This window comes from Syngnathus scovelli, chromosome 20 (genome assembly GCF_024217435.2).
Source record: "Syngnathus scovelli strain Florida chromosome 20, RoL_Ssco_1.2, whole genome shotgun sequence".
Classification (NCBI taxonomy): domain Eukaryota; kingdom Metazoa; phylum Chordata; class Actinopteri; order Syngnathiformes; family Syngnathidae; genus Syngnathus; species Syngnathus scovelli.
In genome coordinates, this window is record NC_090866.1 from 6,945,361 (window position 1) to 6,972,041 (window position 26,681).

At 36.4% G+C, this 26,681-nt stretch overlaps 1 protein-coding gene across 3 annotated transcripts; it reads left to right on the forward strand.

Annotated features, from left to right (window-relative positions):
• Positions 1 to 609: 609 nt before the first annotated feature.
• cdk19 (cyclin dependent kinase 19) lies at positions 610 to 25,347 on the forward strand. 3 transcript variants are annotated; one of them, XM_049757901.2, is made up of 14 exons: positions 610 to 879; positions 2,167 to 2,242; positions 8,563 to 8,673; positions 10,562 to 10,702; positions 16,061 to 16,118; positions 17,503 to 17,634; positions 17,771 to 17,914; positions 18,873 to 18,942; positions 19,134 to 19,206; positions 19,402 to 19,499; positions 19,710 to 19,788; positions 21,350 to 21,592; positions 22,557 to 22,690; positions 23,235 to 25,347. In XM_049757901.2, the coding sequence occupies exons 1-13, from the start codon at positions 752 to 754 to the stop codon at positions 22,680 to 22,682; spliced, it is 1,479 nt and encodes a 492-aa protein (XP_049613858.1). In that variant the 5' UTR covers positions 610 to 751; the 3' UTR covers positions 22,683 to 22,690; positions 23,235 to 25,347. The 3 variants fall into 3 exon arrangements, with proteins under 3 accessions (XP_049613858.1, XP_049613857.1, XP_049613859.1); XM_049757900.2 differs by having other exon boundaries at positions 22,557 to 25,347; XM_049757902.1 differs by lacking the exon at positions 610 to 879 and adding an exon at positions 1,318 to 1,433 and having other exon boundaries at positions 22,557 to 25,347.
• Positions 25,348 to 26,681: the final 1,334 nt, after the last annotated feature.

Sequence of the window (26,681 nt, forward strand, 5' to 3'; positions counted from 1 at the left end):
GCAGTTATCTTACTACCTTATATCTTCCCAAATGTCAACAAATCAGTGGAATTATTCAAATTTACCTCACATTCCAGTTAAATATAATTAAAGAATATATACAAGTGTGATTATTATTTTATGTGTCCTTTGACTTGGAAGTCACAATAAATACATTGCACGTAAAATTTAACTGTAATTAAACTTTTATAGTAATACAGTATTTCATCTAGTTATCAGTGTCACGAATTCAATTGAACAAAAACGGTATAAAATGAACTAGTCGCAATGCACATTAAATAAATATATTATTGCCACAACATACGCACGAACGCACGCACTTTTTGATGTTGCATAACTATTTTGTTTTTATATTCTTATGTATTAATTGCTGTGAAGCCGAAGTTGTGTACTATTATTAGTGAACAACTGCGTAAATATACATACGTAATTCAAACAACCAATCCCTGAATTCTTAAAAACATACAGGAGTACGCAGTGTAACGCACCGCGGCAAGATACGCGATTGTAGTTTTTAAATATCAATTTTCACGTCGTGTTGAACAGCTGCGTTTGCCTTTAAAAACTACATTACCCAGAAAGCCTTGTGCGCCAATTAGAAACGTCAACGAGCCAGTGAACATTAAGCGGAGCAGACCAAAATCCCAAACAAGGAAATGGTGGGGGAATAAACCGACCAGATTATTTAATTAATGCATGTAATAATTAATATTTTATTTTATTGTAAATTACGTCGTATTTATGGGTTAGAATGGATTACGACTTCAAAACAAAGCTGGCTGCCGAGAGAGAGAGAGTAGAAGATCTTTTCGAATATGAAGGTTGCAAAGTGGGTCGAGGCACCTACGGGCACGTTTATAAAGCTAAGCGCAAAGACGGGTAAGATGACCATGGACGTTATTGTTTATGTTGATATGGAAGTGACCGCTGGATGTATTTTGTTTAGCAACACTTGCATGTGTTTACGAACGGCGCGTTAGATTTGAATCCCCTCCCAAAGTGATAGCCCGTGTCTGTGTTTTTGTTTTCATGTAACGCGCTCACTCACCAAGCCCCCCCCACCCCCTCCATTTCCCCTGCCCGCTCGTCTCCTCTTCCCTCCAGCACAGTCCTGCACAACATAGTAGAGGGTCATCTTATTTTTTGACATGTCTCATCAATATTATGCTTGCTATTCATCGTACGATAACGCACACAAGCGGCACGGGTGTCATCTTCACGTCACGCGATAACAGGCTTCCTTTCGCGGCCAAATTCCCCCCCCCCCCCCCTCTCCCGCGCTCCCCACCCCCTTTTCCCAACGCTGCACGATCAAACTTTTTTTTCATACTCTAGATGTGAAAGTTAGCTTATCGTTTTACATTGTCACTCTCAAGCGTTTGACTAACTATTTGCGGGGTTTGTGAACTCAGATCCGGATCGACACCTTCTAGGTTGTATCATAACCTTATTACTGCTTAAATATACACATGATTTCAAACTTAGTTTACGCAGTCATGTCCTGTCAGGCATGTTTTATGGAGATAGCTGTGCTAACAATATATGAGTAGAGTTGAGTTGGGCATTCGCCAAATGAAATTGGTGGAAATGAAATGATCAAGATGAATATTTTACTTAATTTTATGCAAATAATACAGTGACAAAGCTAGGACAATAATACGTTAATAATGTCACTACAAAGTGACATGGCAGTAACAATGAGTACAGTAATATTTCTTAATATTTAGTCATATTTAATATTAGTTTAGGACACTTCTGGTTGATGATCCAAAAACAGCTAAATAAAACACTATTTGTAGTGTAATCCAGCCATTTGTCTGTCCATCTGTCCGTTCATCCATCCATTTTCAACACCGCTTATTATCTCCAATGCAAATTAGGGTGAAGTGGGTTTGAGGATTTGTTTGATGTTGATCCTGGCTACACTCTCCCATTTAGTCCTTCATATTTGCATCATTTTGAATACATCCACACTGTTATTTTGTTAGATTGGATTTCCTTTGAGTCACTGATGATGTTGTGCTACATTTGCATGATTGCAGTTCCCACTCAGTGATGGTGCGAATGGTTGCCCATCTTTATACGGTTAGCAATATGAATTAGAAGTCTTAATGCATATTTTGAAACTAAATATTAAGTAATATTATTTCTTTTTTCCCCCTACAGGATAGATGAGAAGGAATATGCACTGAAACAGATAGAAGGCACTGGAATTTCAATGTCCGCGTGCAGAGAAATTGCTGTAAGTTACATTTTGAATTTTATTGTGGCAAAAGTACTATAAGCTGAATTACCCAAAAATATTTCTTGTTGATAAAATAAAGACAATTACAGTTTTCTAGTAATCAAACAAAATTATGACAAGTACGTAGATTCATATAAAACCGGGCCCCCTAGTTTTATACGAATATATTTGTCATCATTTTGGACGTTCATGTTTCAATGTCACAATTTCAAGTAAGGCTGATAGGATTACAGAGGATAATTACACAGGGGTAAAGAACCAAGCCCTGCAGGACTAATCAAACAAGAAAAAGACATCAAGCGAGTGAGTGTCAAAAATCAATAAAGCTCTTGCTTTGATAAAGTTTGACATGATCCCTGAATTTTTTAAACTGATGGGTAAAGATCCGAAACCACTGACATTCAAGTAAGAAAATAAGTAAAGTGTGCAAGTAAAAAAGTAAATAAGTATGCAAATAAACACAAAAAAAAATCAAGTAAGAACGTCAGTAACCGAATGTTCTTACACCAGTGTGCAAACCTCTTTATTGCCTTCATTTTGTAACCTCAAAATGTTGTTTACTGGTTCCCACGCGAACTTGATTACCTCCCGTATATAATGCTAGAGAAATAAAAACTTGTTGACATTTTCTAAAATCTGGAGCCTGAAATGGAACGTGCAATTAAACATTGCCTTTGGAATTGTTACTAATCAATTTTCTTTAGTTTCTATAATGGCAATAAAATGGAGTCAACAAATCGACTCAGTTAAGTGAAATTAGAGGTTGAGGCTAAAGTGTGGTGTTGATGTGGGGGGGGGGGGGGGTTAGGGTTAGGGTGGGGTTGAAGGCATGCCAGCATGCCAATCCGTCCAAGTGCGGTGGAACAAGAACACGGCCCCTTCGACATTCCGTTAGCTTGTTACGTAACAGTCTGTTTCCACTTGGCCATGTTCACCTAAAGTTAGCCTACGTGCAGTGCCAGTGACACGACGCAAACACATCTTGTGATATTGTGCAAGCTCCAAAGATAGTTTTACATGACCTTTAGAAACATATTAACATTTTAAGTTCTTTTTCTTTGAATACCAAGTTTTTCTGAATTCACCGAAACTTAAAGTAATTGGCATTTGCATATTGTACGAATTAAATACAAATTAATTTTTGTCATAATGAATAAAAATGAATAAAAAATATTCAAATCAGGCTTTTTATTTTTATGATTCTGGAATTTCTGTGACTTGGGAGGCTTCTGAAACCGACTGGTATTTAGGCCCACCCATTGTTTTATTTTTTTGGCATGTGTTTTGGGTCATTGGACTATGATCTGAAAAAAGTTTTCTGACTTTGGGCAGCACATTTTCCCACAGAATGTCTTGATAGTTCCAGAAACTTTGTGACCAACAGTGGATATGCATACCAACAGTTTTGTCATGACTGATTCCATTATTTTGTTGTTGTTGTTTTGAATAATTCTATTGGATCACAAAAATAAATCTAGTTGTCATTAATTACTTTTTAATTTTACTTTAACTTCAGAGAGTTACGAGGTGACTGTGGGTTTTTTCCTTCTTGAACAGAAGTGAAACATTTTGTTTGTGTAAATAAATATAAGCAAAGCATTCTCAGCAAAACAAAGTCATCTTTGTATCTCTGTAATTGATTTGGCTGCACTATTTGACATCGTGTAACGTAGCATAGCCACTGGCTGTCTGCAGTGCTTTGTCATTGATAGGAAAATTCTGATGGTTAAAAAAAGCCAAGATTAAATTCCATTAAAAAGAGAGGAGTCTAAGAAAATATCTTCCCAGGATTTTGTTTGTTTGGAGTCACAGACGTTTTTCTATTTACAAATGGATAAATAATCAAATGCTCTGTTTGCTGCATCTGGTTTTTATTGAACTTTGTCATGTGTTTGTTTGAATTTGTGATTATGAGCTTTACCTCATCACTGACATTCGTTTATACCTGCCATTGTTGGCTCTGCCATCATAAACCTGAAAATACTTGAAGAAAGTTTTTAGTTTGCATAGAATAGATCTTTATTGTCATTGTCCCACTTGTACAACGGAATTTAAATTTAATCTTGCCTAAAACCTTCCTTGAACCTCCGTTAATGACTGAATCATTTAGATTTTATAATAATGATCTCATATTGACTTTCTAATGTGAATGAGAAGTCTAAAATTTCATTTTGGTCTCAAGCTTTCTTAAATTGTTCCCAGCTATCTTGCCTTTCTGCTTTTTTTCAGTCTTGTTTTTAGAAAATATTTATTTTGCGTCTCTGCTGGTTTGGGCTTTGTTTATTTTGCCCCAAACAAAAGAAACATTGACTCTAGTCTAGACAACTCACCAAAAGCCAAAACCAATGTACAATGTAGAATTACGAAAATTTTAATTGTCACTATTGTTTAAAAAATATTTATTTTGTGTCCCTGCTGGTTTGGGCTTTGTTTATTTCGCCCCAAACCAAAGAAAACATTGACTCTAGTTTAGACTCAACTCAGCAAAAGCCAAAACCAATGTACAATGTAGAATTATGAAAATTTTAATTATAAAATGTCTCACTATTTAAAAAAAAAACAACAACAAACATTGACTCTAGTCTAGACAACTCACCAAAAGCTAAAACGAATGTTTTGAAAATTTGAATTATAAAATATGTCACTATTTTTTTTAGTCATATGATACCAAAACTTGGTGAATTGCAGCAAGTAAGAATGGAGTACAACAAAAAGACTTGCGCTAAAATTTGAATTATAAAATGTGTCACTATTTTTTTTAGTCATATAATACCGAAACATGGTGAATCGTAGCAAGTAAGAATGAAGTACAACAAAAAGACGTATTACATTTATGCTGTGGTCACATTACCAAGGTAGTTTGCTTTTTATTTTCATTGAAAAATTGAGTGAATATATGTTAAAAATCTTTGAATAAATGGAAATCACCTAGAAATGGTTTAATCTCATTCACAAGGCCTTTGGTTATTCATTAACTCTTCATGTTATTGTTACTGACTGACTTGGTGAAGCAGTTCTCCATGCCCTAATGACCTATAAGAAAATAAATACATTGACAGACCCAACATCCAAACTGCAGTACACCAAGGAAATTATTTATCTTTCTCTATGCTCGTTCCTGTTATCTCGCCAGCATCAACTGTTGTTTCGAAATACTTGCTTCACTAAACACACAGTGAACAGCTGTTAAGTGTATTTGCAGTCGAAGTGGACGGTAAAAGCTCAAACATAAATGTTTCCAGGGGGCTAATGAGTCCTGGAGCTATTATTACCTCCTCTGTTCTTTAAACAAAAATACTAGAATTATTTTTTATTTTTTTTGCAAAAGTAGTTGCCCAAATTGACCTTCTTGTCAAGGTTGCAACGGTTCTGTCTAATCGAATTATATCATTAAATTGTAATAAATTAGTAACCTTTAGGCTGTCTGCTTGAATTCATTTTGGATGGAAAAAGCTTGGCGTTGATGTTGCTGCACAGCTACAGTGCGGCCAGCAAGCATTCGCATGAAAGGGGATTTATCGACCCACTGCTTGCCAAGTGCATGTTGGAAATCTCTCCTCGCTTCTCTGGAGGGGTATTTCTAGGCCGTAGTGTTTTTCTAACAACATTGCTACGGTCATGCTAACATATTTGTCAACAAGAACTAGACTGCTTGTTTTATTTCTCATATACATGACAAAACGATTGTCGTTTTTTGTTAGATGTTGATTCTTGAATTAAAAGATATGTTGGAAAAAAAATTGTAATCTGTTTTCTAAAATACTCAAGAACATCTTGTCAGGTCACAGTGTGCTAATCTGTATATAGACTGTTTGAAATTTGTTATAATTATTCCAGAAATGTTTGCTTGCTCTGCCTGTAACAAATAACTACTGTTTATATTTCTCTGTAAATAAGGCATATTTTGGTTTTACTGAGGTTCCGCTCGTGTTGCATTTGTAAAACAAATAAGCTGCACTTTATCATTATATTCACATTCCATTGGCACTCCTGGCAAGCATGTGGCTTTGGTGAGAATATTTGGAACTCCTCCAGTGAGTGCTTTTCCTGTGAGCTCTTTATGAAAACATGACCTATTTTACTTAAAATGAGGACTAACAAACCATTTTCTTCCTCACATGTTATTATTTTACCTAGGGTGAGTTTGTCAGTACGTTTTTGTAATAACATGGAAGTGATCAGATTGATTGATTGTATGTTGCTACAGTTAATTTTGCTAATTGTGTGAGCGATGGCTAACAGCACAGACAAGCAAGTTCCAAGACTTGGTCTGTGGGCACTAGGGGCCCAGTCAGGGTTGCAATTGAGTGATTGTGATTTATCCGTGATATTCCAGAATTTGGTTCTATGTTTTTGCTAAAACAGTTCCAAAAGCGAGTGATTGTGAAATAATGCACTATAAATGTACTGTCTTTGCTTGGACATTTTGTTTCTACAGTAATCCCTCGTTTATCGCGGATAATTGGTTCCAAAAACCACCCGCGATAAGTGAAATCCGCAAAGTACGGTTACCAACAAGAAGTATTGGGCAGGCTAACGAGTTAGCGGAAAGAGGCTAACTCGCGATCGTGCTAACACGGACTTCTAAAGGAATGTAAACAAACATTTGGAGCAATACTACATTATCCTAAAGGTCAGACACATGTTTCCTCAATTTAGAAGTTTTATTTTGACTTTTAAATGTTTTTTAATTTGATTAAAAAATCCGCGATGTAGTGAAGCCGCGATAAACGAAACGCGAAATAGCGAGGGATCACTGTATTAAGGTTTCAGATTTCTTGCTGATTGACTTTTGGTATAAAGTAATTTGTAGCATACCACAAACTTCTCTGTCTTTTGTAAAAAAAAAAAAAAAAAAAAGTGCTCACTTTCAAGCTGAATTTCTAGTTTTTCCTCATAGCAAATGCTCTTGACAGACGTTAAATTCTTTGAGTCAGACAAGTTTGACATGTTTGCATCCACTCTTATGTAAGTCATAAGTGGTGTGGTCCCTTGAGTCGTTATGGGTGTCTGCTACTGATCATTCTGCTCACACTAAAAATTTGACGACGAGACCTTATGCGACTTTTCTATTGTTGTTCCAACAACCGACTATCAAGCTTGCCAGCTAGACGGATGGTCCCTTGAAATAAAATTCAATGGAGTGATCAGACCCTTTACTAATTAGATAGTCCATTCCAAATAATGCTAGTCCATTTCAAATGATGATGAATTGCAGATTGTTTTTTTTTGCTCTTTAAAAATCTGTTTCTCAGAAGAGAGATGCAATCTTGTCACGATAAAAGCAGAAAATCAAGCTTCCGTTACGGCAATGCATACAGGTTGCGCTCTATTAGAATGCAGATAGTAATCAAAAGATAATAAAAACAAGTTCATGGTTGAATCTATGGTCGGGAATAAATGAGGGCAAAGGGTTCACCACCCTAACTGAGCTAAATTGACACTGACAGCAGCGGTATCGTTCATATCACTCGCACACATTCATTCATAGATTAATTTTAATTAATTTTGTAAAACGTCCATATTCACTCATGATGTCCGCAGTCCAGCTTCTTTGCAGCAGATCCCCAAATGTCTTTTGCAAAGATGTGTTCAAAATTGTCAACAGTCTGAAGACAATTTTGAAAACAATTTTAATATTCGGATACAAACATTGCAATTTTAGTATTTTTGAGTTTATCTAAATATCCACAGAGAAACATTTTATAAACATGTTTTCATAGTATCTTAATACATTATAATCTTTCTCTATTACTTGTAGTCATCATCTCATGAGGCTTTTTTTGAAACCAGCCCAAAGCATTTACAAACATGCCTTTCTTAATATGTCAGAGGCTCAGAGCCAATTTGTTAAGTCACTGGCTCTGTCTATTGTTTTGGAGAAAAAGTAAGCTACTCTTACTTTGCCATCATTTTCTGTCCTGAACCCTCAATTCGATTTACTACTACTTTATTACTACTTTTAAACCTGACAAACAATAGCTTCTTATCAGTAAATGTAGCGAAATGGGATAAAATTGAACATTTAAAAAGTTAGAAGTTGCTTCCCGTATATCTCAACCTATGGCTGTCTCCCAATTTTTGTATTTTTGTTTTTCTGTCAGTGTGCATAACAACTTTAAAATATCCAAATTTTGGACAGAAAATATGTTTTGTACAATTTGTATAACCTCACTACCACTTCTGTAGAACTGGTACATTTTTATTTAAAAAAAAAAAACCCAAAACATTTTATTTGAAGCCTATTCCTGGTAGTTGTGCTCGTGTGGTTTTGTTTCACTGTGACCTCATTCTTTGACATTTTTATTCTTCTCCAGCTGTTGCGGGAATTGAAACATCCTAACGTGATTGCCCTGCAGAAAGTGTTCCTGTCCCACAGTGACCGAAAGGTTTCGCTCCTGTTAGACTATGCCGAACATGACCTTTGGGTGAGTATCAGTTTCATGTCCGTGTTACATGCCATGAAGTATGTGTTTCCCAGAGGTTTTTCAAGAAGCGACATCAGAGACTTGTTTGTCAATTGTATGATCACATTTATATTGGCCCTATGAATATAGTTTTGATTACCGTATTTTCCGGACTATAAGGCGCACCGGACTATAAGGCGCACCTTCAATGAAGGGCCCATTTTAAAACTGTGTCCTTATATAAGGCGCACCGGACTATAAGGCGCACCATTAATGCATCATGTCAGATTTTTAATCCAAATCAAATCACTCTCCATTTTATCTTTTTTATTTCAACTTCAGACACAACAAATTACTTTATAATCACAAAATAATGATCCATAGTCTTTTTGATTCATGATTCATAGTCTTCAGCGGGCCACTTGTGATTGATTTCATGACACAATGCTTCGGGCCAGTTTAAATTGAGGAATTTGGTCTATATATAAGGCGCACCGGACTATAAGGCGCACTGTCGGCTTTTGAGAAAATTTTAGGTTTTTAGGTGTGCCTTATAGTCTGGAAAATACGGTACTAGTTTTTGTAACTGTATTCTAATTTTTGAAATCAATTTTTTTTTTAAATAATCATGGTTATAAAATGAAACTCCGGACAATCAGCAGGTCATATATTTTTTTTAATACCATCGCTTACTTCTCTTTACTCATCGTGCCATGCTGCTTCTTTGTGATGTCATCGTCTTTGTCACTGTAATCTTTGTGGAGATCACAGCATACAGTATCTGTATATTGTCACTGTCAAATTACGTCAAAAAGTCTAATTTATGGCAACTGCCTCGAGCGTCAATACTAAGTAGCTAAGTAACCAGTTAAAGCGTTATGTTCTTTTGCTTCTGTGTGTCATTTAGTCTTTTCATTTTCGGTTGGTAAACAAAACATCAAAGTAACTGATCAATGTTATTAATGTTTTAATCTAACACAAAAAAGAAAAAAACATACCAGATTTTTCACATTCTAATTTTAGGCTCAGATCAAAACATGGAATGGAAACAAACAAGCCACTTAATTTTTAATTGGTCGAATTACGTGACCTTGGTGGCCAAAAGTGAAAATCAAGTCACTGTTGCTAAAATCAGTCCATTTAACACCAAGATTTCAAGATATTCAAAATATTGATGCAACAGTGAGATTAGTGGAAATGTTTCACAATGCAACAACTAATGTGAACTCACAGAATTGCTTGTATCCTTTCCGCAAAACCCACAATAGTCAATGAAATAGCTTCAAATGGCCTCATTAAAAAAGTATTGATGACTAAAACTTTTTTATCAAATCAAAATATTTAATTAATCAAAATAGTAGTGATGTGTACCATATTTTCCGCACTATAAGGCGCACCGGATTATAAGGCGCACCTTCAATGAATGGCTCAGTTTAAAACTTTGTCCATATATAAGGCGCATAGCATAAATAACTCAACGTTGCTCAAACGTTAATGCAATCACAATATAGTAACACTCGAAATAGTGAAAACAATAACAATATATCAATAACTCAACGTTGCTCAAACGTTAATATCACACAAGACACAAAATAAGCACGTAAAGCTTACTTTAATAAATTAGTCCTCATCCACGAATCCATATTGGTCCATATATAAAGCGCACCGGATTATAAGGCGCACTGTCGGCTTTTGAGAAAATTTGAGGTTTGTAGGTGCGCCTTATAGTGCGGAAAATACGGTATATATTTTTTCCCTTTCTTCAAATTATTCACTTGTGTCTCATAAAAGACAATGCCTAATTTACATTACTACTCGGTATTAGATCTTGGTATTAGTTGAACTAATCCAAGATGACTTCACGCAGAGTAAAGCTTCTACACACTAAATTCTTCTGCCTTTCTCTTAGCATATTATCAAGTTCCACCGTGCCTCCAAGGCCAACAAAAAGCCCATGCAGCTGCCCCGAGGGATGGTGAAGTCTCTCCTGTATCAGATTCTGGATGGGATCCATTACCTCCACGCCAACTGGGTCCTCCACAGGGATCTGGTGAGCAGCTATATTATTTTAGCTTCACTGCTCCACTTTTCCCATGAATCGATTGCCCTTCTTTTATAATGCCTAGATTTTTTTGGGGTGTTTTTGGTTGCCATTAGGGACCCAAGGAAGTGACAGCATTTAAATCAATATTGCAATGCAGCAGAATGGAATCTACAAATTATAAAAGCTGCAATTTTGAAGAAAAAAAGTTGTTTAATTTTGGTTGGTCAGTAGGCTTTATTTTATCTACCGTATTTTCCGCACTAACCCCAACCCTGCCCCATTTTAAAACTTTGTCCATATATAAAGCGCACCGGATTATAAGGCGCACCTTCAATGAATGGCCCATTTTAAAACTTTGTCCATATATAAAATATATACATTTGGCCCGAGGGGCGGACTTTGGACACGCCTGCTGTAGTGGCTCAATATTGGTCCATATATAAGGCGCACCTGATTATAAGGCGCACTGTTGGCTTTTGAGAAAATCTGAGGTTTTTAGGTGCGCCTATTTCATTTATTTATCACGTGACTTGTTTATGCCACGCCTGTTTGGTAGGAATTTGTGACATCGTAGGGATTGCGTAAAAGTCTGCAAGTCAGTGTAACACTTTCATATTAATTCATTCATATTAATACATTTATGTACAATCTTGTTAATTAAAATATAAATCTATTTTTTGCAAATTTCCATGTGTTTGGTAAAAAAATACATGTGAGGAGGACCTTGAAATTTAAACTTTAAAAACAGTGGTCCTAAATTGGAAGTCCCTCAGGATGAACGCAAATCTCCAAATAAAATCCCGACACAGAGTTTAATTTTCGTCAGCAGTGTATTTCATGCTGCAGGGGTGGCAAAGATGAAAGCCCTTTTCCCAAATTTTCAGTCCCTATCGGAAGCACAGATCAAGCAATGCGGCGCAAGAATGCTAGATAGCAGCTACTTTTTATTTTGGGAATAGCACATGCAAACAAGAAGCATAAAAGAACCTTATAAATTAAGATTCGTCAATGTGCATATCTGTATACACCTAGTAAAGCAAGTTTAATATACAACTCACATTAGTTGGCAATAAGACAACAGACGATAACAAATCTCAATGGCCCAAAGAAATGAAATCAACCAAATCAAATTATAATCAAATTATAATGACCAGACCAGACCGGTTTTCTGTTCTGAGTGTTGTCTGGCTCTTTTGTGCTGGCTACAACACACATAGTCTTGTGTGATGGTCTCCATCGTGGCTTTCCCACAGTTTTATTTTTTTTATAAATAGGAATATGATCACAGGCTACATCCAGACTTTCTTTGGATTAGAATGACAGGATTTCCACCTAGATTGTTCGAAATTCAGATCACAGTCAACTCACCCAACAAAGTAAATTGAGACAAAAGTCAAAGAGTTATATGAAGTTATCGTATCAACTATGTCTGCAGCATTTTTTAATAAGATAAAACATGATAGTTCAAAATACAATAATGTAACTCAGATGATTTTTTTTTTTCAATTTGTGTTTGATGTTTGATTATTCTCTTCGGGGCGTGGAGGGCAATAATTCAAGGGCATAACCATATCAGATAACCAGTGTTAAGTGGCTACTTACTCACATGCTTCTGCCGCTGTTGTTGTCTCCTCTTATGCAATCCTCGGTCATGTGACAGCTGGACGCCACATTATGTAAATCTGCCAGGATCAGGAAGTATGCAGACATCAGATGATAATCTCTTTGCCAGTTTTGCTTGATCAATTAAGGAATCGCCTATGCTTGTTACTATAATGCATTGGCAGTGGACCATGTCGTGAAATTGCTAATATTATTATTATTATCGCGTGTACATGCAGTAATTCAAGCATTTCCACATGGGATGTTAATAAGCATATCATTCCCAGAATTTGATATCAGAAAGTACGTCACTTTCATGTCAGATGTTCTGTTGCACAAGTTATTCTAAAACTGGATTGATCCAATGAACTTTATTTACTTATCCATCCTTTGAGCTGCATCAAATTCTCATTCTAGAAAAAGACAGTTATTGTTAAGTTGACTTCCACTTTAGCTTTGCCTATACAGTGATCCCTCGCTACTTCGCGTTTCGTTTATCGCGGCTTCACTACATCGCGGATTTTTTTCTCCAAATTAAAAAAAACATTTAAAAGTCAAAATAAAACTTCTAAATTGATGAAACATGTGTCTAACCTTTAGGGAAATGTAGTATTGCTCCAAATGTTCATTTACACTCCTTTAGAAGTCCGTTTTCGCGTGTTAGCACGATCGCAAATTAGCATCGTTCCGCTAACTCGTTAGCCTGCCCAGTACTTCTTGTTGGATTTCACTTATCGCGGGTGGTTTTTGGAACCAATTATCCGCGATAAACGAGGGATTACTGTATTGCATTGTGCCTTATTTTAGAAACTGACAGGCGACACTAGTGCTTGAGAGCTAAATGGGATTCAGCCACCTTGTCATTTACACATGGTCCCTCTATTTTGTCTCTGTAAAGAAGCTTTTATCATTAACAAATGTTAAAAGATCAAGATTCGATATTAAAGTTAATACATATGACTTGGTAATCTTAGGGAAGTGCTAAAATAAAACATTACATACAAAATCTAATAATCTTAATAGGCCTAGTAGCCTTTCAACAGTTACTTGTTGGTAATGAAATCTGTATTTTAATTGGTTTTAATATATTTAAAGAACATTTAACGGTTATTGTGCCATGAGATCCTGATATTGTTTGTGACAACTAACGTAAGACCAAATAACATGTTTTTTTTATTCAACCTTCCCAACTGTTGCTGTCATATGTCAGATAATTACTGTAACTCCCACTCACTATCGAGAAAGATCATATTAAACTGGGACTACGTATTCCAGGCATAAATGTTGTCATCAGTGAGTGATAAGACAACTATTGGTATTGTAGAAAGTCTTGAATGTGAATCACAGAAATAAACATGCTAACATTACATGCTATTGCTAGCTGTAATGTACTGTATAATATTATGAATATATGTTTAATTTGGTTTAATTTAATTTACGTTACTGTGTAAAAAAACAAAACATTGTACAAACCCTTTGTTCAACCTCTAAATATTTGTGGGAAAGAACTATTCTTGGATTTTGCTCTCTCAATGAAATAATAACTAACAGATTTTAAACCAGTTGTGTGTTTACTGAAAGTCACACAAAGTGTTTGTTGTTTGTGCGCTTTTGTTCTTTTTATCCCAATTTCTGCCACAGCTGGATGAAATTCTCCATTGTTAAAACCCAAGCTATCTGATGTTATAACAATGTACTGTGGTTTTATTTAAGGCTGGTTCGGTTCCAGTATTTCCTGCCATTGTTGTCTCTGAGCTATCGTGATTCTCATGATTGTGAGCAGGTGACTGGCTTTTTGTGAGTAACAATAAATCAAACCAGGGCACATTGTTTTGATTACGTTGCTGATTTATGTTTAAGTAATCCCCTTTTCATTCAAACATTGCAGTATATACTCAACAAGCATTGCTACTGCTCTGCAAGAGTATGCTAGTGTTTAGCATGCTTTGCTTTCCCTACATAGTGTAGCTTGACTCTGCCACATGCTTTGCATTGCACCACTGCATGTTTCCCATCCCCCACTTGTCCTCCTCCTCCTTCTCCTATGTCCCACTCCTCCCCACCACAAGCTACACCGGAGGGGCTAACTGCCCTCCCAGCGCCACGCCCCCCTATCAGGGTTATGTAAGAGCCTCAAGCTTGTGCTGTCAAGATGCTAACTGAGCAGCTCTGCAGACCACAGCAAAATGTTCAGTGGGCTGTACCAACTATCACTTCCACAAGGGAGGATTCCTGAAGGTGATCTATTTCTGCAGTGTATTTGTGTCTTCCTGCAAGCAGTACACCCTTCCACAAAGATTGCAGCAACAGAAGACTCATGACGTCTCTGCTTTACCGTATTATGAAGTAAAATTGTGACTGCAGATTGAGTCACAGTTCTTAATAACTTAGACATAACATCAGAAATCATATTCGAGAGTTTCAGTGAAACAATAATTTAGTTAACTGTGCTGTGTTTTTATATTACTGTATATGACAAGGATTTTTATGAATGAAATTGTATTATTAGTTTTCTGGCTGGAAATGTTTATTTTTTCTGTTTTGACAAATTAGATCTTATTGTTGTGAGAGAGGCTTATTCAGTGGATCATGAAATTTTGCTTGATTAGGGGTTGAGTCAGGAATGGATTTTGTTATGCCAAAGTGAAGCCTAGCAAGTCCTGAACTGATCTTTGTAAAGAAATAGCAAAAGTTATATTGATGCTGTACACCACAGGTGTCAAACTCAAGGCCTGGGGGCCAGTTACGGCCCGCCACATCATTTTATGTGGCCCGCGAAGACAAATTGTGCATCAAATTCGTGTGTCATTACTAGAATTGCAAATTGTCTTCACTTTTAATAATATCTTTTTTTTTTTTTTAAATATTGGACCAGTTTTTACTCGTCTGATTTGAAAACGAGTTATTTGTCCGTTTGTTTTGTAGCTTTTACTGTCTATAATATGAGATGCTCATACATTTATTTGTGTTGACAGTCATAATGGCCCTCCGAAAGAAGCTATGACTACACTGCGGCCCGCCAAAAAAATCAGTTTGATGCCCTTGCTGTACACTGTACATAACTAAAGCTGAAATAAACTCTTACTTTCAAATCGCAATATTTGAGAAACAGGAGAGCCTGGAGTTCTCACGAATATGAAGAGACATGTCACACTGTGGGCAAGAACTACAAATCTCCTTATTAGTGCCGTTTCTATAGCAACAAGACTTCGGGCCAGACTGATCAGTGTGCTTAGCTGAAGAATTCCCATCCGCACAAACACAACAAGGAAATTTAGGGAGCAGATACTTTGCCTTCGGCTGTGAGCAGCTGGAAACATCCCATGGCATATTTGAACCTTCTTAGATTTTGTTTTTGTCTCTGGATGACCACTGGCTAATATTTGTCGCTTATTACATGCAGAAGCAGTGAGAACTGCTCTATGTGATGAGCAGGAAGATTTAAGTCACAATGGCGTAAAATTTGCAGTTTTTGTTTCTTTGGGTTTTGCAAAAGTGGTGTAACAACACGCAGTAATGTTATTGAAACTGTCCCTGTTCGCATGGAGTTATAAAAATGGACGCTGTCAGGCTGGATTTACTCAGCATGGGTCATGTGACCTAATTAAATATTTTTGGTCTCAAGTGATAAAATGTATGTACTCATGTACACTCTAATCAAACACCATTTTTTTTCAATAAGACTTGACTTGCCCTTTAAAATTCACAGTTTTGGTTACTTCAAAATGTGTAAAATTATTGTTTTGTTTTTTTCTTTTGCAGAAACCAGCTAACATCTTGGTAATGGGAGAAGGACCAGAACGAGGAAGAGTTAAAATTGGTAAGGTAGATTTAAGAAAAAAAAATATATATATATTTGTGCTTTCAAAATATTTACATCCCTTGTATTTATTTGTCTAATTAATGATAAAAAAAATCAACATTTGCTTTGATGTTTTTTTTCCACTTAAATTGAAAAAAATTAATGTGTTAAAAGTGTAAACAATGTACGAGTTAGTAATCCTAATCCTAATTGAAGACGGGGGAGTCCCCTCACAAAAATTATGTTTTAGGACATTAACCTCAGAAAATTGTTTGGGATGTTCAGTATTCTACTTTCTCCTCAGCAAATCGTTACATCTTTGTTTTAGATTGTTAGCAAAGCCTTGATCTTGGTTAATCTTGTCGGTACTTGTCCTTTTTACTTACAACCCATTCATCAGGAATTCTTTTCACAAAAAACTCCAACTCAGGTTTTTCATTTTTTGGTATATATTTAATTCTAATTTATCATGGAACAAATTTGATCAGTTCATTTATTTTCATTTTGTTTGAGCTCTATGCCCATGTGAAACTTAAAAAAAAAAAAAAAAGCCCTTTAATTGTAATGTTACCATGTCATTTTTGACTCGACCTGTTAAAACCTGTTCACAAAATGTAGATGCCTTCACATATTTTAAGGTCATTGAGGTTTTTTGGGGGGAGTCCTGTTGCATGTGCTTACTGAAAAAATGAATCATGGGTTGGGCTTGAACCCTTCAGGAGTCAAAATTATAAATCTTAATTTGATATTTTGAAAAGGTTTGCGCATCAAACCTTTGGGATGTACAACAAATGCTCCTCAGGGTGAATTGATAGAATATTCTGACACCCCAAAATTATTTATAAAGTCTTGAAAAGCCGCATGTAATAAAAAAGTTGGAAGACCTCAATGATAATATTGTAAACTTGTCAAACTTTGAGTTACCTCTGTATTATTTGTTTTGCCAAAAATCCTTTGAAATATGAATATCCTACATGTCCAAGACAAATGTAATTAAATCAGCCTCATGATGAATAAAAGATTTATTTATCAAAATTCCAACCTATTTTTTAATCAATTTCACAAAGCTTCAAACATTTCCTTCGTGCCTTCCTCTTTGATAGATATATTTTTTTGCGCCTAAATCTGCTTTCCACCTCATGTATTTTTATTGAATTTCCCCGAAAATCCATTCTGGGTACAAGTGTGACCTCATTTCGAGTGCATTCCAACACAAAAAATACTCTTTCATTGTCCATACATCCATTGTTAACACTGGGAAAAACAAAAAAAAATAAGTTTAAACCTTAACCCAAACTTCGATTAACATTTGAGATCATTTCACAGAGAAGACAACTAAAATTTCTAATTGCTGATTCTGACTTCTATCTGTCTTTGTATCTCCTTGACCTACTTTCTGTAGCTGACATGGGTTTCGCAAGACTCTTCAACTCTCCCCTCAAGCCACTGGCCGACCTCGACCCTGTGGTGGTGACCTTTTGGTACAGGGCTCCTGAGCTACTGTTGGGGGCCCGCCACTACACCAAAGCTATTGGTGAGTTTGGAGCCTTAGGAAAAAAAATAACATAAAGGTGTATCTCTTTATATAAGCTGGATCTATAGTAGACGGCACACCAAGGAGTGTTTCTATAAGCGACTAATTATAGTTGTCTGCGTTTGTGTGAACGTAGATATCTGGGCCATTGGGTGCATCTTCGCAGAGCTGCTAACGTCAGAGCCAATTTTTCATTGTCGCCAGGAAGACATCAAGACCAGTAACCCTTTTCATCATGACCAGCTGGACAGGATATTCAGCGTGATGGGTTACCCTGCAGGTCTGCAATCAAAACAAAAACAAACACACACACACATACACACATTTGGAAAAACATTCTTCTGTTACTAAATCTTTTAGCTATAGTGTGTACATATTTAATATCTTCTTTTAATAATCATAAATGTTCACATTGTTAAAGGGAAAGTCAATCCTAAAGTTTTCTTTGTCAAAACACAGTGTTTTGATTACCGTATTTTCCGGACTATAAGGCGCACCGGACTATGAGGCGCACCATTAATGCAATCACAATATAATAACTTGAAATAGTGAAAATAATAACAATATATCAATAATGTTAATATCACACAACACACAAACTAAACATGTAAAGCTTACTTTAATAAGTACAAAACAAAACAGTCAGATAGATCAGTAAACTTTAAAAGTTAAAGTTCCATCCATCCATCATTATCCATTTGGTCCATATATAAGACGCACCGGACTATAAGGCGCACTGTCGGCTTTTGAGAAAATTTGAGGTTTTTAGGTGCGCCTTATAGTCCGGAAAATACGGTAATGTTTTGTTTGTGGAATATTAATTAAACAGGCAAAATCCACCTATTTTATCCAGCTCAGCTACTTGCTGTCAACTGCAAATGACATCAGAGTTTCCAGTTCTCAGGTCACAACCAACAAGGCAAAAATCCTAGCCCCGCAAGTGAGGCTAACACATGCTAACGAAATTAGCATTGATGTTGCGATAATTCTTAACGTTTAAAGCATTTCTTTTTAAACACAAGCAGCAACACATGCTGACACAGCACACAACAAAACTCACAGATACATTCTTTATCCTCTGTAAAAATAAAACTGATTGAAATTACTCCAACTTAGTTGAGAGGGTTTGTGTTTTATAATGTGTAGTATGTTTTCACAACACATTTAATGAGGCCATTGTTTCCAAATCTATTGTTGTTAACGCTTCATGGTTCATGTTTTGATTTTGTATTACTCAGATAAAGACTGGGAAGACATCCGGAAGATGCCTGAATATCCAACACTTCAGAAAGACTTCAGAAGAACAACGTGAGTCGAATTCTGCAGAGCGCTGACAAAAGCCTTGTACACCACATGGTCTAAGTGAATCTGGGGCTTGTCCAATCCATTACACTTGGTTAATTGAAGCAAAATCAATTTCAAAAACCACTTTGAATTAAGTACTCAGTTTTAAATGATATTTAGCTGTTTTTTTCCATGTTTTTTTTTTTTCCCCACAGATATGCAAACAGCAGCTTGATCAAATACATGGAGAAACACAAAGTCAAACCAGATAGCAAAGTCTTCCTGTTGGTAAGTATATCCAGACGCAGTCCTATAAATACAAATATATTCATTTTATTAACAGCGGGGTCTGACAGTTTTCTCCGTGTGTATACAGAAGCTCAATTTCAAGTCATAGTTTTAATTTTCTTTTTATTGCCGTGCAGCCAGGAATACACTAAAGAAGAGAAGAAATACTGTAATTGCCTGCTCTTCTTCTTTCAGCTCCAGAAACTCCTCACCATGGACCCGACTAAAAGAATCACATCAGAGCAAGCACTGCAGGATCCCTACTTCCTCGAGGACCCATTACCAACCACTGAGTGAGCCATAACAAAATTTTTTGACAACTTCCTTCTTCTTGATTTAGTAAATAACAAAGCAGGCCCTCTGGGATGCAGTCCAGGAAGTATACGGAATGTTTACATTCCTATACTGTTTTTCATCCTGTTTATTACTACAGCTGATTTGATACAGTACTTGACTATGCAAAAAAAAAATGAATCCCTTTTATCGCTATTTTACATCTACAGTGTGTTTGCTGGATGCCAGATCCCATACCCAAAGAGAGAGTTTCTCAATGAAGACGAACCAGAGGAGAAAGCAGAAAAGGTAATTTAATGTCTTGTTCGGCCAATCAAAACTGAAACACATTAGTGACAGTGGAGAGAAATTAACTATGAACAGGAAATTACCAGGTTGATTAATAAGTGTCTAGAAAAAAAATAATACATGCACACATTTACATACATCACCCAGGAGAAGTCTATAAGATTAAAAATACCTCATATTAAATATTAAATTATATATTATATATCTTAAATATAAATGTATATGTAGCAATGTTATTCTGTTTGCATTTCTTTGCAACACGTACATTTGAGTCTCAAAATTATTATTTTTTTTACATATATGATCAAGTCTGAGCTCCAAAAATACTTTCACGGAAAATTAGTTCAACATTAAATTGTGCAAATGTTTATAAAAATGTTTATTGTTGTTTATGTTGATTAATAAGTGTCTAGAAAGAAAATAATACACACACACATTCACATACATCACCCAGGAGAAGTCTATAAGATTTAAAATACCTCATATTAAATATTTATAATATGTAGCAATGTTATTCTGTTTGCATTTTTTTGCAACATGTACATTTGAGTCTCAAAATTATTATTTTTTTTACATATATGATCAAGTCTGAGCTCCAAAAATACTTTCACGGAAAATTAGTCCAACATTAAATTGTGCAAATGTTTACAAAAATGTTTATAGCCGATTTAAACCTTGCTTATAGGTTGACTTAGCTTGTGACACACATGCCTGTGCTTGACCTCTGGTAAAGAAAGAGGCATTGTTTTGTCTGTGTAGCCTCTGAGAACTGAAAGCTCCTCCATCACGCTGGAAAACAACAGCTGATCCATGTGACTGACCTTGTTGCAGTATCTGGAATTTGGCATTTGTAATTGTGGTTTTCTGTGTTGTAGGTGTTAGAGGAACTAAAAACATTTTTCTGCTTCTAATATTAAAGGAGAAATTAACCCTATATTTTTTTGTTTACAAAAATATGTTGTATGTCCCCACACTAGGCCAAACACAGCATTCTAATATTGTGTTTGTGTAATATAAGTTAAGCAGGAAAATTTACCAATTTTTATCCATCACATCATTTTGCTACTTGCTGTCAATTAAAAATGATATCACAGTTGCCAGGTCTCAGGTTTCAACCAATCATGGCTCAGCTTTAGAAAACTGGTAAGCCGTGATTGGTTGTGACCAGAGACCTGTGATGTCATTTTCAGTTGACAGCAAGTTGCAAAATGGCCGACCCCTGACATGGATTAAAACAATTCAATTTTTGCTTATTTAACTCATAATACACAAACAAAACATAAATCAGAATGCTGTTTTCGACAAATTGGGCTGCACAGAACATGTTACAAAGAACATTTTGGGATTGACTTCCAACTTTTAAAATGAGATTTTTCCAATTCCCGTTGTTAAAGTACTTTTTTTCAAATATCAAAAAAGTGGCTTAAGCAGCACAAACACAAGTTGAATAAATAATACGATAACAGCTAAGTAGCCAAAAGCATTTTACACTGGCGGACTTTTTCCATTCAATTGACTTCTTTGTTCCTATTTAGTAAGTAGTTGACCTGTGTGTTTCCAGAACCAGACGCAACAGCACCAGCAGACAACAGGCCAAACTCAAACGCAGAACCAGCAACAAACGGCAGCCCAACAGGCCCCATCTCAGCAGAACTCAACACAAACCAATGGCACATCCGGAGCCACGGGAGCCAATGCTGGCGGAGGCTTACATGGACAGGACCAGGGTCCTCCCAATAAAAAAACCCGCATTGGACCCTCTGGTACCTCTTCAGGTACTGGGGTGCATCAGTCAGAGTACCAGGTTAGTATAAAAGGTTCACATTCAAAAGTTCAAATCCCAGCATCTGCCTTTCTTTATGACTTTTGCATTGTTGCTGTGCTTGCGTGGGTTTGCTCAGGTATTATCGTTTGTAACTTCAGACAGTAGATGAATAACTTTTGTACTTATGCCAAAAAAATTAGTAGTTTTAGTTTCATAATTCCTGAAAATGGCACAAAGTTTTGTACCAAATGTAATTGTTAATTCCTTCAATTTCTTAAAGCACAAGTTCCAGCTACAAGAATGGCAGCAAAGTATTATGCTGCTGTGTTTTTTATTTTCTAAAGAAAATACAAAAATGACATTTCGGTGATAACATTGTGGAGAGAAGAATTACACGTGTACCGCACCGCATGCAGCCACGGGATCTATTTTGTTTATATAAAGTACAACATTACATAGTGTTTTTTTTTTTCTGGGAGGCTGGAATAGAGACATTTCTATTCATTTGAAAGGGGAAACAAAAAATTACGAAACTGGCATTTATTTCAAGGCACTGCTGCATCTTTGTTGTAAGAAATACGTACAGACACATGATAAGTAAACAACAATAGTCAAGTGATACAGCCTGTCTGTACATACCCGAATATCCGGTAGACAAAGCTGATAACACATCACGTGGTTCCTTCTGGGTAAGAGGTGAAGAATTCTGTTTTTTCAGTCATACATGAGCAAAATAGCTTGTATAAAAGACATGCGGCACATGCTAGCTCTCAGCTAGCAACAGATGTTATTATTGATTGACATAGTCAGCAACGTGTGACATTGCTGTCACTGTTGTCCTACTTTCATTGATTCCATACCCGCAGGCCACCAAACAAACACGGCTTCAATCCTGACATAATAGGTTGCAAAAGCGTAACATAAATATTTATTCAGTCTGGATTACATGGATTTATATTAAACCATGGTGGTGAACTGCTCACTAATGGGATTTCCTCTTCAGCACTCCACCTCCCGCCTTGGTTACCAAAGCAATGTCCAAGGTTCTAATCAGCCGCAGAGCACCATGGGGTACACGTCATCATCTCAACAGAGCTCCCAGTATTCCCACCAGACTCATCGTTACTGAGGCACCAGGTCAGTCCTGAACCAGCAGAAGAGGGGTGGACCTCCTCCAATGGATGTCAACTTTGGACGCCACCCTGTAGTGGCTCCTTGGATGTTTCTCACAGCATTACATCATTCCAGCGTTTTGACGTCTAGTCACATGAAGGCAAACCTACAGGAAAAAAAAAAAAAAAAGCAACTACTGCCTTTCTGGGCTGGTGACACATTTTGGTGTAATATATATGAAGGCAGCAAGACTCCAAACGTATGGCACTTATAAACACAACATTCTTCACGAGGAAGGATTGCAGCTCCAATATTGACTTTATATCGCACCTTTTCTATTTGTTTTCAAGCTTGATGTCAGTGTAAATATCACATAAGGAGGCAGAGAAGACGCAGGACGGAAAAAGCCCTTTCGTGAATCCTCGGATAATCAAATGCAAACTAGCTTACCCTTATCCTTTTATGTAAAACCAGACATTTATTGTGCAAACAGAAAGAAATGCAGGGAAATATGGAACGCACAATTTAACTTAATAATAGTGTTCTTATGAGGTTCCTGTTTTCACAGCTCGAATGTACAGAAGTGTTTTTACTGAACCACTCCGCTCAGTAACCGGTAACCGCTTGGCCACAAACTGGAGGAGCTTTGGAGTGTGATCTTGTTTTTGGGCTGCCAGTGGACACCTTTTGCATCTCGCCATGAACTCGAACGTGCGCATAAACCGTACAGGGCAGCTAACGGTAAGCCCCTCCCCCTCCACTGCAACCCCACTTTGTGTACTTCATGAGACTGTTACTGACTGATGTCAAATTGTTTTGTATTGTTATTATTATTGCTGTGTGTGGGCGGGTGGGTGTTTTATGCATGTTTTACCTTTGACTCACAAGAAATGCACTGACTGTCGAAGCAATCTGCAAAAGAGCTGAAACAAATACTTGTGAACCCAAACGACCGACCCTGCCCCCCTCAGGCCAGCATGCCGCACAGGTTTGGTCAGTTGATCATGTTTAAGAAAAAAAAAAAAAGGGTGTTTTCTTTTACACAACAGATTGAGTGACAGCCAATTATGCTGTCTTGATTTTTACAGAGTCAAACAAAGGCATGTCCGCCATATTGCACTTGGAACCAGAAAATAGTAGCTAACTACGAATAATAACTTTTAAATTGTTATTTTTTTAAATATAAAACCCAAGAATAGAATGTAAAATAATATTGTAATCCTTTTTTTGGTGATTTATTTTTTTCTTCATCCAGGTAAGGACATTGTGAGCAGGTTCCATTTGCAAAGCCAACCTCGAGACGAACAGATTAAAACAAAGATGATTGGCTGGTTGAAATCACACAACTGCCATTTCAGGTTGATGTTTCCTGTTCAGTATTTAAAAATAACTGAAACTTAAAATACCTGCACTATTATATTATTTAGGACTGCTCCTGCTTGGTTAGTTGATTGTGCCATATTCATACAAGAATAACTTCTTTACTTCCTAAGTGCATTTTTTAAAAATACTTTAAAAGCTTAATTTTACATTTGAATCTAGTACTCCTGCATTTTATTTAGTCCCTTTTTTTTTTAAATATACACTTAAACAAAATTTTAAATTGTAAATCAGTACTCCTGCTAGTGAATGTTGCGTTAAAGAGGGCACCCAATTTAGTGACGTAATGGTATTTGAAGAACACGCAGGAGATGAGCCTCAAGTAATAAAAATGAGCAAACATTGACACCAAGTGGCCAAAAAGAGAATTGGACTTGTTTCTCTTCACTGCCACATTTAAGGTGCAGAATGTGTAAAAAAAAAAAACAATGTTTGCTCACTCAGTAGAAAATGTACAATTAATGGTTACATCCCAAAATCTGTGTAAAAGGTTTTGTATCTATCGGCTCTTCATCTACAAGGAGCTGGGTTCTCCTGAGTGTGATCAGTCAAACCACACTTCTCCTCAAACGGTCACATTTGAAAAACATTGGATCTTTCCAATTGCACTTTTATAGACAAAAACAAACACAACTTGGTCATTTAATACTCGAGGGGGATCGAAACCAAACTGCCTTTAAAGGCTTTCCTCCTCCTTGGTTCAATGTGAGTATTAGAATTAGCAGAGATCACACGCTTAATTGTCGATTCCGCCTCTGAGAACGATGTACAGTATGTCAGACAACTCCTATGCAAATTTAATTGCCAGACTCAAGCATTTTATTATGCTGAGGTTTTGTTTTTATGGGTGACGTGTGTTCTTTCATCACTACGTGTATAAGAGTCCGAACACTTGTCTAAAACAGTTCTTTTTTTTTTTTTTTTTTGTTCTGAAATGCACTCTAAATGAAATATTCTAACTTTATAAGTGTATGTATTTATGTGTGTAGCATATATACACACACACACACACACACACGCGCACATACCGCTCCATAGCTTGTAAACAATGTGATGTCATTTATGGGGTACGGCTTAGCTGGAGGCAAAGGCAAAAACATCCATCGCGCTCGCTTGGAAGAAAAAAAACGGTTATCATGTTTTGTTTACGTAGGAATGGACGTGAGAAACTCATTTGAGTGAGTATGAGAGTAAACTCACTCTCCACGGCCGTAAATATTACTTTAAAAGGTTGACTGACAGCGAGGGCCTAACTCACTGGATGGACGATTTAACGGGACGACTTTATATAAAAAAAACAAGCATTTATACCAAAGATTAACTGAAGGCCAATAAATCATTAGAAGCCGATGACTAAGTCTTGAATGGATATGTTCAAGAGTTGCTATATAACAACTTGTCGTGCTGCTGTCAATGTCAGGGACAGGCGATTATCAATTTCAACATTTTATGATAGTGCATTCCATGTTAAATGTTACCTGATATGAAATGTGCAATTGCAAACACAGCGATGATACTTTTCACCGAATCGCGTTAACCACAGCCTTCTGGAAAAAAAATTTTTTTGACTGGCATAGGCTGTTTTTTGCGGTTTCGGCAACCAAAAGGAAACAAGATGACATTTTCTGTTTCTTTTGCCTTCAGCTAATACCGTGACATCATCGTGATGTCGGCCATGAAGGGGTCTGTACATATATATATTATATATACCGTATTTTCCACACTATAAGGCGCACCGGATTATAAGGCGCACCTTCAATGAATGGCCCATTCTAAAACTTTGTCCATATATAAGGCGTACTGGATTATAAGGCGCATAGAACTCAACGTTGCTCAAACGTTAATGCAATCACAATACAGTAACACTCGAAATAGTGAAAACAATATATCAATAACTCAACGTTGCCCAAACGTTAATATCACACAACACACAAAATAAACACGTAAAGCTTACTTTAATAAATTAGTCCTCATCCACGAATCCATATTAGTCCATATATAAGGCGCACCGGATTACAAGGCGCACTGTCGGCTTTTGAGTAAATTGGAAGTTTTTAGGTGCGTCTTATAGTGCGGAAAATACGGTGTGTGATATATATATATATATATATATATACGATCGTGTTTATTGTGTCCATCAATGAATAGTAGACATTTCTTTGTAAACTTTCCTCTGCCTTAATACAGTAGCTATAGAAAGGGACCTGTCAAATACCACGTTTGTTACTATATTAGTTAGTGAATGTGTTAACACCACCTCAGTATACAGTAGAATCAAGATCTAACACATTGAATTCCACAGTGTTTTATTATATTATTATTTTTACAGAGGGGTGATGTGGATGGTGCCTTTTGTTAGTTAACCCATCAATGTTATTTTTTTGGGGGGGGATATCCTTTTGTATTTTCTTGCTTCTTCCCAGTTGTTTCCTAATTTCCCTCTCTATCATGTAGCAGTTTGCTTTTTTTGTTAAAGTGGATTGATGCCCTGATATTTCTCACGTAATTCCAGTGTTTTTAAAATATCTTGCTTTCGACACTAAATAATGTACTGTAGATACGGACACATACACACGAGTACACGCTTGTATAAAAAAAAAAAATCCCTTTTACTCCATTTTGATAGTATTTGCAT